Consider the following 10,889-nt stretch of genomic DNA (forward strand, 5'->3'; position numbering starts at 1 on the left):
AGAATCAACATGAGGGAAGCAGAGAATATGTAGCGGACCTGGGTAGTGTCCTCTCTCCCCCAAATCAACCAATTGGCGATCTTTCCAGAAAGGCGCAATCGTGAGTATTACAGGGACAGATGGGCAAGCTCAGCAATATCGAATCAGGAATCGAGGTTTTCTCCAACAAAACAGCCGAATCCATGATATGGAGAATATCCCAGCGAGAGCTCCATTCCGATCATAGTTAGCCAGACGTAATTCATTTTTCGGCAAGGGTCTCTCGGGTGCTGAAGGTAATGTGAACGGAACTAGAGCGAAATAATCGCGAAAAATATCAACTTAATTAAAAAAGTCGCATTCCCGTTGTTCATCCGTCGCGCTATAGAGGGCGTGCCCATGAGGAACGATAACCCGGATAATCCGAAGTAAGCTGCAGTATCTCTTTCTGGGCCGCGCTTCGCCCATAGGTCAGAGAGCGAGGAGGGTCCGTCGGTCGAATGGGTCGTCACGTCGTTGCTTGCTTGCGATTTTCCGGGAGTAAACTCCCACTCATGGGGGTCGAATCGCAAGAACGTCACGGTGCGCTTCGTCTGCTATGGTGGCAGTTTTAGTCGTGGCTCCGAGCGGCCTCATCGAGGTCCTCGCAGAACTCGTTAGGAGAAGAGGCGAGAGTAATTTAAATATCCGGCCACCGGAAATCCCGGCTTTGAGCAATTTCGTCAGTATACCAAGACCCTTCTCCGACGACCTATCCTTCCTCACCACGAGCCTTGCCTTGGTCCTGTCCGCTGCGCTCGCTATCAACCCCTTCCCCTCCGCGAACGGCCGCTCTCCTCGACGTTTCTCCTAAACTACCAACTATTCCGCCTTATATTGACCTGCTTTATAGCACACTATAAATTCTTCCCGCACGACTCTTCTCGAATTGTGTCTCTGAGCACGCCCGAACGACCGAAGGCTGTTCCGGCGGATTTGAGCGAGACTCTCCAAGGGAAGCGTATTTGACGTCATTTCGCTTAGGGCATATGATCGTTTCCGTCCCGGAATGTGTGTTCGTACCCTTCGTACGTCTGCTCTCGGAACAGAGCACGTGGCGGAGGCTGAGTGGGGGATCCTTAGTGAGTTTGAAATCTGAATTTCAAGCGACGCGAATTTCAGGCGAGCAGCTCGCTCGAGCTTTGCGGGAGATCGAAGACAGTCTCTGCAAAGACAGCTGTAGACATTCACATCCGCGCGCGAGCACCCGGATCCGGAGAGAATCGTTCAAAGTTTCAGCTATGCAAATTTCTCAGGGAACGGATCGCCTTCATTCTCCTGTCCCGCTATTCTGTCCTGCTGCGCAGGAACTCCGGAAGTCTCATGGGGCATTCGTCACCTCAGCATGATGGAGCCTCCGTTTCCATCGCGATTCCTCCGAAAATTGAGCTGTTGCTCTCGGTCTTTTCGAGAGAGGCCGCCGCGTTGCCTTGACCCGCGGACTCGGGGTGCTTCATCACTTCGTAGGCTGGACAGGACTCGCAACGGCGGCTTCCGTCGAAGTACTATACAATTCGACTATTCGACTAACGTCACGGTGCGCAAATTGGAATTTTTCCTTGAACGTTTTCCAACGAGCGTCTCTCCGCGACCTCCGGCTGACATCGTTGGAAAATCCCAAGACTCATTGTACGATGCATGGGCGACGGCTCTATTCCCTGAGCCATGCTGATAACGCGCGCTGAAACCTGAGCTACACGTCGTCATTGGAAAGAGGCGACGCTGGCGTTGACTCTTTTGGCAGCTAAAGCGGATTCCAGCGCAGAAATCCCCTGCGAATTAACACCTCGAAAGCGCTTTCGCGACGGCGCGGGAACATTCTTTGACAGATTGCTGACTTGCATAATATCACTCCGAACGACATCTCCAGCTTCTTTAGTCGGGCAAGTAAGCCGTCTGCAGTCGCACACTTCGTGCGCAACTCGAAGCACCGGGTAACGGAGAAAAGCTCTCCTCCCAGCGCGACTCCTTTCTTTGCAGCTGGGAAGAACCCATGAGGCTTCCACTGAGCATATAACTCGAGCTCACGGCTTCACCAAGATCCCAGGGATTTTGATCCAGGTGTGAACTTTGGACGAGCCGAGATCTGCAAGGCTCGATGACTGAATGTCCTGTATGATTCCCGTAATGCTTCCCTGAGCGGGACTCCCTCCTTTGGATCTCGGTGTGCGACTCAAGTCAGTCGCAACAATGGGTTGTTCTATTCATGTAGCAACAAAAGCCGCCGCAATTGTCCAACGCTCGTCGCCGACAACTTCCAGGTTGCGAGGGAAGCTCCAGCTGATAAATTCCACCCGCATCGGCTGCTCCCGGCGACGTCCTCAAATTTCCAGGAGCACGTGAGCTACGGATGCAGACGAGCCGCAAATACTATCTGTTCATCCTGTACAGACTCACACAGGGCCTGCAACTCCTCAACACCCACAATCTGACCGTCGTCGCCGGAGACTTCAACGTCCGACTCGACAAAGGCTGCGGGTGGAGAAGGACCGCATTCGTCGGCGCGTTACAAGAACTCGGATTTTCGATTCATAACGACACTGGCAAATCAACATTTACGGGGCCGATGGGACAGTCTGTGATAGATATCTTCGCGTCGAACCTTCCACAGCGCCAAGTGAGATACTCCGCATCCGACCACCAACTCAGAGAGGGATCGATGATCGAACCTCATTCCCCGGTGGGAATCGATATCGCCTCAACGCATATCACCATAGAATCGAAGCGCAGCTCCCCTCTGGGAAAGGATCTGGACTTCGAGAAATTCACCCGGTGACTGTCACCCCTGCAACCGTCCGAAACGAGCACGGTGGGTGACGTGGACGCATACAACGAAGTGATTACTTCGGTCATTAGAGAATGTGTCGCTCCGTACCGAATACGTAAAGGGAACGCCTGGTGGAACTCAACTTGCTCAGAGGCCAGACAGAAACAATATCAGGCCTATCAGCTTCTCCTCAAGCTGCCCTTCATGCTTGGCCTTTACTGTCGCCTGAGGTCAGCGTAAAGACGAGAGGCAAAGCAAAATCACTTCGAAAGGACCGAGATGGTACTCCTAGAGAAAGCAGCCCGGACACCGTATCTCTGGTTGAAGAATCCAAGGGCGAACCGCCCCAGAACGGAGCAGACAGACTTATTGATCATTTCCGCAGCATACTTGCTTCGGAGAATACAGTCCCGCGGAAACCGGTGTCGTACTCGACGGCCTGGGGCGACGTTGAATGGCTGGACCGCGAAAAACTCGCCGAAGAGTTCGGAGTCGCGGAGGTGGCTGAGATCATACTCTACCTGCCCGGCGGAAAAGCCACTGGACCTGACTTGCTCAGCACCTCAGAGCGGCCGCGGCACTCGTTCCTGACAGGACCTCGGTGTTCAATGGATGCCTGGCTCTCGGGAAGATCCCGTGAATCTGGCGATCCTGTACGCTCACACTTATCCCAGAGGGCAAGGGGGCACGCGAGAGTCCGACTGGGAGGGCCATAGCGGAGGAAAGCTGCGCCTACGAAGTCCAGTCAAGTCTTATCACCCGACGCCTGACGCTATACCTCGAGCGCCGAGATCTTTCTCCGGAAGAGCAGTACGGTTTTCGAGCACATCGATCGACGAAGACGGCTTGCTCGCTGCTGCTGGAGAAAGCGGACAGGGTTGGCCGACTCATGGATGTCTTCCTGTATGCGACTTTCGTTGACTTCCGAGCGGTCTTCGACTCGGGATCACGAACACTGGTTATGAAGCCTCTGGTCTTCGCCGGAGTCCCGTTCAACATGCTGGAACTAATCAGAGATATCCTACGGGGGAATCCTGTCGCGATCGACGACGTAGTGTGTCTCCGAGGCGGTGTCATCCAGCCGAACGGATTTGCTCAGGGAGATAACCTCTCGCCACTGTTATTCTCGGTTCTGATTGCCCACCTGCCTTCACGAATCAAAACGCGGCACGCCGCGGTGGAGGTCATTCTGTACGCGGATGATTTAATTCTGTATAGTGCAAGCAGATTCCACCTCCAACAGGCACTCGCTACGCTAAGCCCGTATGTCGGCGAAGTCGGTCTACAAATCAACACGAGCGAGACTCAGGCCATGAAGTTCCGACGGGGTGGGAAAGTGGCCGGGACCGATGTGCTCTACCTTAATGGGGAGAGCGTCGAGCTCGTGAATTCCTTCGCGTACCTAGGAGTCACGCTCGCGTGTGCACTCTCCTTCACCACCCACATCGAGGAACGCCAAAGGAAAGCACTGGTAGCCATCAACAGCATCGCGACGCCCCGACTTCTGTCCCTACGAACGGCACTAGCGCTGTTCGATCTGAAGGTAGCACCGGTCGCCAGCTTTGGCATACAGATCATCTGGAAAAGACTGTCAGTCGCGCAGTTGGAGACTCCAGAGCGAATCAAACCCGTCTACCTGAAACGTGTCTTCGGCCTTCGCACGTCGACGAAGAACAGATTCGTCTGTCTACTAACCGACACCAAGCTTTTCGTGGAGGATCTACGAGACCGCTACAAGCTCGGGAATACATAGCTTTCGAAGAGATTCTCGAGATTCGGAGGAGGAAGACGGCGAAAGTGGACCCTCTCTCCCATGAGACAGAGGCCATGAGGAGCGGAAACTGGATGTAAGCATGCAGGAAGACAAGGCACAAGACAACCCGCTTCGCCGTTCTCGGGTTCCATGGAAGACTATGCTTGACCAGTGAATTCCATGACCCAAATGAAAACTGCATGTGCAGTATGTGTGGCTTCTCATATGGACTGTATCACGCGGAAGAATGCATGAATACTGACTCCATATCAGCCTTGTCGGAAGAGAGAGATTGTTGAGAGAGAGAGAAAAGAGGGAGAGATTAAGAGCTGATTGTTCTTATTTATGCACATATTTAACTGCAAATATCTTGTTTTAGATGAAATAAACTGTCAAGACAATACTACTACAGCACCGAGTATCCAGAACGGAAGCCGACACCTCCCAATGGTGGAACTTGTTCTTGAGTGCATTGTCCGACCACTCATCTAGCAAGTGTGCAGAACAAAGAGAGAACATCACAAGAGGCTCGTGGGTCTCTGGCGTTTGGGGATGCGGCCGATTCCCTCGCCCAGATCCTCCGTCGGCATGATTATCGGACAGTCACACACCGAGGGTTTCTAAGGAGCTCTGATCACTGGAGAAGTCGGCGTCAGGGTCCCGATCGAGATTGATCTATGTACATTCTCAAGGGGTTGTGAGATCAATGAGATCGAAGTCAGATTCCTCTATAAGTCATAACAACTTAATTTTGAGTTATTGAGTTAATTCCACAGCACACGTCACGTCGTCCCCGAACAGAGTGAAGTACAATGGCACCGCTGCTCACTGAAGTCTGCGAAGCTGAAACCACTCAGAATCTAAATTAGAAATATCCCTCGATCCCCCCAGAACTCGTTCGTCGCCCGGGGACTATTCTTATTCCCTCTCTGACATATGGAACGTATTCCGAGGCTCAAACTCTGACTGTCATAAAGGACGCAGCCGAGCGGACCTGAACAGAGGGATATGCTCAGCTCAGGAGAGACTCAGGAGGTCCGGTCAGTCACGCTCAAGAATTCGATTGACACCTCTCGGAGAGTTTGTTAAGGCCGTGACGGCGCAGATCAGACTTCATTGTGCTCCGCTGTCGAGGCGCCCAAGTCTAGACATATCCTTCGAGGCGTCGCGATAAGACTGCAGGTCCTAATTTTCTCTCGGACACTCCCCTACCTTGATCTTCCCGAGACAAATCATCGGAGCGGAGAATCCGATTAGCTCGCAACGTCAGACCCCCTCGGATCTCCGACTTATCCTCGCTACCTTGTATTGATATACATACAGCGAGAAGAAGATCCGTGCAAGCTCGGGATGAAGATCCATAATATCAAGTCACCTGCACCGGAGATTTCCGACACTTCCAATGAGGGTTCTCGAAGCATTAGTTCCATCCTCGTTCATCTTCTCATCTAATCATCTCACATTGAAGAGTCAGAGACGAGCTCGGTAATTCGAACACGCAAGGGCGGGAACCCCCTCGGAGCATCACCGAAGCATGATGAGGCCTATGACGAGCGGAAAATCATCCGGGAAATGCAGGCTCTGCCTGAGCGATTTGAGCAGTGAGTCCTCTAGATTTCAAATCTCGCTCCCATGTGTCACATATCCAAACATTCCTGATGTCCCGGAGCCCGGGCCCATGACCGACGGACAGGATTTCTCTTCGGGAGATCCAGGTAGGCTCTGATTGGCATTCCCGGAGCTCCGAAGCACCGCCGTTGCGATCTCATTCGCAAGTTATTTCGGAAAACGATGTACGTTCATCTCTGCGTCACCCCTCATGGAATCTCCAGGATGAGCTCTGAGGATGGCTCAATGTTCCCCTTGGCGTCATATGAGCAATTGTGTCAGCGAACCCGGTTGGAGTCTTACTACTACGATTTCGCAGAGACCATAAGTCTAGGTCTTGCACCGGTCGTCTTCCAAGAACCACACGCCCAGACAACGAGAGGTCATGCCTTGAGGGGAGGTGCGTTCTTGCCCCCGAGAATTGTTGCAATCGACGTCGATGGGCTTCCTCCACAGGGCCCCCCGGATGCCCCCATACAGGTATACATGATCGATGTGAATGGGAACGTGGTCCCCGCGCAACCCCCCTTCGTACCTCCTAACCAGAATCCCGGTGGGAATGACCCGAATCTCGCAGCACCCGGGCCGAACGGACAAGACGCCGCAGTGCCGCCCATGCAAGTATACATGTTCGATGCTTCCGGAAACTTGATGTCAGCGGATCGCTCCCCGGAGAATTTCATGCAACCCCCTCCAGCCTATCAGAACGCCTTTGAGGGGCTCTCAATCGAGATCGACGGAGTCTGTTGTAACTTGTTTGTTGTGATCGGACGGAACAGATTGTCTGCCGTGGAACTCTACAGCCTGAGTTTTGAATGAGGGAACAGGTGATTTTTTGGTGAAATCACGAGGCATGTGCTCTACGCGAGACCGCGCTGTACGAACTTGTTTTATTCTTAGTTTTGTCTGCTATCCATGGGATCGGAACGCGCGCGAGGTTTAAATTATGAACATTCTTGACACTCCCCACAAAAACGTTTACGTTTTTCCGCTTGAGAGTAAATTCGGAAACACAACGGGAATTCGAGATTTGAAATTATATACAGGCGTAACATTAAAATGCCAAGTATCACAATACGTCTTCACACAATCTTTGCACAGCGGATTTTCAGACGATTGATTTATCTGGTTGACCCGATGGCTCCTGACACTCCGGACACTCCTGACCAGCCAGCTCCAACGGGATGAGGAGCTGGGCGGCCCGCCGTGACTGCCGTCGATTTTCGAAGAGCACGGTGTAGGTTCGAACTTCACCGTCACGCCCGGGGTGAGCTTCCAGTACACGCACTAAGCGCCACCGAAGCCGCGGGAGGTTGTCTTCGCGTACCAAACATACATCACCGACTCGAATAGGGGGTGACCGACGACCATGCGTGGTAATCGCAGAGCGTAGAAGCAATAGGTATTCGCGGAACCAGCGAATCGAGATGTCCTTGAAGAAGTTGGTTTTCAGAACATGCGCCTTGCGCAGTTGGTCGCCGGAAACCGCTTCGCCGGCACCGAGGGAGCCGATCGGCACCAAGGGCGCGTATACTGGAACGTGAGGCGCACTCCGGAGAAAGTGAGCCGGAGTGAGCGCGGCAGGCGCATCACTCTCGGATGGGACGTGCGTTATCGGGCGATCATTTATGGTGGAAGCTAGTTCACAGAGAGTCGTACGAAACTCTTCGTAGCCGATGAGGTTGCGGCCGAGGGTCTTGGTGAGAGCCGATTTAAGAAGGCCGACACACCTCTCAAAGAAGCCTCCCCTCCAAGGGGCCCGAGCACAGTTGAAGCTCCACTCGATGGAGCGACCATTGAGAACGTCGACCACATCAGGACTCTTAACCGAGTTGAACAAGCGCTTGAGCTCTGTTGAGCATTTGGCGAAACTCGTGCCGTTATCTGAGATGAATCCGTGGCAAGACGGGTACGTTGCGAGGAATCTTCGTATGGCTAGGTGGGTTTGTGGAGCCGCCAGGGAGGGCACCGCTTCCAGGTGCAATCCTCGAGTCGCCGTGCACGTGAAGAGCGCCACGTAGGTTTTGAAGGTGTCCTCCCGGAGCTTGGTGAAATAAGGACCACAGAAGTCGAGGCCTGCCACAGAGAACGGGGCCAGCAGAGTGGCCCGGGACTCGGGAAGGGGTGCCTCCACCTGCGAGGCGGGAAGCCCTTGACGACGGCGGCAGACTACTACACTTTCCGAGTATAGATTTTATGAGTTGTCGACCACGGACTATCCAGTAGCGTTTGCGAAGCTGATTTAGGACCGTATTAACTCCGAAATGAGCATTGACTCTATGCGCATCGACGACCATCAGTCTGGCCAAGCGAGTTTGGCCCGGGACGACAATCGGGTACTTTTCGTCGTACGTGAGATAAGTCGCTAACTCAAGGCGGGTCTTGACTCGGAGGAGTCCATCCTCACAGATAAATAGTTGAGAGGCGGCCAGCTTCGAAGTACTAGGGATTCGCTCACCATTCCGAACGCACTGGATTTCCTCACGGAGGAAGCTTTGCTGGCAGCCTTTGACGAGGACAATCTCCGCCATGCGATAGAGCGCGGACCTTGAAGGCAGTTCTTTCCGGCGTGTTACGTAAAGAAATCGAAGAATGTTAGCGACGACTCGGATAGCTCTGCTCGCTGTACTGAAGCGCTCAAGGTCGATCCACGGCTCGGTAACAATGGCTGCAGCTACGACTTGACGCATCTCTGGAGCAACTGGATCTAGGCTGACGGACCCACGCCGTGGCTGCGTAAGGGGTCGCTGATCGGGGGCAGCCGGAGCCACCTCGGTCCGAACCACCACTCGGAATTCTCGACCAGGGTTGCGGCGGAGACACCACGCGTCGCGAAATCAATGATATTCGACTCTCCACTCAAGTGGAACCAGTCTTCGGAGCGAGACTCGGATTGAATCTCCCGCACTCGGTTACTGACGAATTGTTTCCAAGTACCGGGGCTTGACGATGTAGCCCAGTGGTACGCAATCGTGGAGTCAGTGTAGAACAAGGTGCGTTCGAAGTCGATATTTAGGCGCTCCATCAGGAACCTTTTGAGACGAACAGCAATTAGCGAGGCGAGCAACTCCAGCCGCGGCAATGATGGCGAATCCCGGGGAGCGAGCCTCGACTTCGACATCACCAAGGCGAAGTCAGACGATCCATCCGCGAATTTCGACTCAATATAAGCGGCCGCGGCATATGCGGTGGTGGATGCATCTCCGAACAGGTGCAGAACATGGGCGACCGGAACATCATTCCGGCACGAATATCGTCGCGGTATACGAAACCGTCTCAGCTCCACGACCTCGGTCATCCATCGCTTGAGGTCGACATGAATGGCTTCGGGGATCTTATCATTCCAGCCCAAATTCTGAGTCCACAGCCGCTGTATTAGTTTCTTCCCTCGGAGAGTGAATGGCGTGAGCCAGCCAAGGGGGTCGTAGATAGAGGCGACTATGCTCAGGACCTGGCGCTTCGATGGAGGACTTTCGGGCGCTGGGCCGTCGAACAACGAGGGTGTTTTGAACGAAAAAACATCCTCTGACGGGCACCAGGCTATACCCAGAACCTTTAGGAACTCCGCGCTCGACGAATCGAAATCGTCGGGCTGAATGCCGGTGCCGAGCAAATGACTCTTCAGTTCGGTGGAATTGGATTTCCACTTCGCGAGGTGCATGCCTGCAGATGCGAGCGATTGGCGAACTTTATCGGTGAAACGCTGCGCGCGCTCGACATCTTCGAAACTCTGCAGAAGATCGTCGGCATAGAGGCATTTCGCCAGCTCCGGCACCGCTGCGTCGCCTTTTTCAAGGTGATGTCGGATCGTGGCAGCCAAGAGGAACCCGGAAGAAGCGGCTCCCCACGTGACACGCACCATTTGGAATGTCTTAATCGCGCTCGATCCGGGGGCCTGCCATAGGAACCGGAAGAATGGCTGATCCGTTTCGTTGACCGCGATCCTCATGTAGGCACGCGAAATATCGGCGGACAAGGCGATCGGGTGCGACCTGAAGTTGAGAAGGAGTGAGACAAGATCGGGGTTGAGATTCGGACCGGGAAGTAAATGATCGTTCAATGACGTGGCCCCCTTTTGTTTGCTGAGCAGTCAAATACAATCCGCCACCTCTCCTTGCCGCTGGAAGACGTCACCACCTCGTGATGAGGCATAAAATAGGAGCCATCGACGGCGGAGAACTCCGCCGGCTCGAGGTTCTGGATCTCGACCGCGAATCCTTCGTCAACGAATTTCATGAGCTCAGTGTGGTAACGCTGGTATCTGTCTGGCTCGAGCTGCAGTTGAGAAACCTTCTTGGCGAGTCGCTGTCTTGCGCCAATCAAGTTGTTGGGGAGCTGAGAGATACTCGGTTTTTTCGGAAAAGACACCGCGTAGCGACCATTGCCGTAGGTGATCCCTTGATTGAATTGGAGGAGTGCCTCCTCTTCATCCGCGGACAATTGCGAATTCGAAGGAGGATCTGTGATTCCAACAGCTTCAAGGCTCCAAAGCGTCTCTAACGCCTTCGCCGCCGCTGTTCCCGTCGACGACTGACGAGACGAGAGTGCGGCAGCACAGCAGACGATATGAGTTGCAGTGACCTTTCCTTTCACTTGACCTTGGTCGATAGGAACGGATCCACCGATTATCCATCCCAACCGCGATGGATGAGCCAGGATGTCATCCACGAGGAGCTCCGGCGGCTCGCGTTCCATTATCTTGTGCATCTGATTCATGCCCACGAGGAGGGCTGGTTGCATACA

At 53.7% G+C, this 10,889-nt stretch overlaps 2 protein-coding genes across 2 annotated transcripts; one reads left to right on the plus strand and one right to left on the minus strand.

Annotated features, from left to right (window-relative positions):
- The first annotated feature begins 3,746 nt into the window (after positions 1–3,746).
- Positions 3,747–4,538, plus strand: LOC108863712 (uncharacterized). Its single transcript, XM_018638229.1, has one exon. It carries the CDS (start codon positions 3,747–3,749, stop codon positions 4,536–4,538), a length of 792 nt encoding a protein of 263 aa, XP_018493745.1.
- A 4,315-nt stretch (positions 4,539–8,853) lies between these two features.
- Positions 8,854–10,862, minus strand: LOC100902581 (uncharacterized). The gene is made up of 2 exons (XM_029110558.1): positions 10,255–10,862; positions 8,854–10,138 (listed from the first exon to the last, which is right to left on the minus strand). The coding sequence occupies exons 1-2, from the start codon at positions 10,860–10,862 to the stop codon at positions 8,854–8,856; spliced, it is 1,893 nt and encodes a 630-aa protein (XP_028966391.1).
- Positions 10,863–10,889: the final 27 nt, after the last annotated feature.

Source organism: Galendromus occidentalis, unplaced genomic scaffold, assembly GCF_000255335.2.
Source record: "Galendromus occidentalis unplaced genomic scaffold, Mocc_1.1 scf7180000076742, whole genome shotgun sequence".
NCBI classification, from domain to species: Eukaryota; Metazoa; Arthropoda; class Arachnida; order Mesostigmata; family Phytoseiidae; genus Galendromus; species Galendromus occidentalis.

Excerpts from the sequence above, each read along its gene's own strand:
- LOC108863712 (XM_018638229.1), top strand. The coding sequence starts at position 3,747 with ATGAAGCCTCTGGTCTTCGCCGGAGTCCCGTTCAACATGCTGGAACTA.
- LOC100902581 (XM_029110558.1), bottom strand. The coding sequence starts at position 10,862 with ATGAATCAGATGCACAAGATAATGGAACGCGAGCCGCCGGAGCTCCTC. Across the intron at positions 10,139-10,254 it reads TCTTCCAGCGGCAAGGAGAG|GTCGCACCCGATCGCCTTGT; the intron begins GTGGCGGATTGT and ends TCTCAACTTCAG.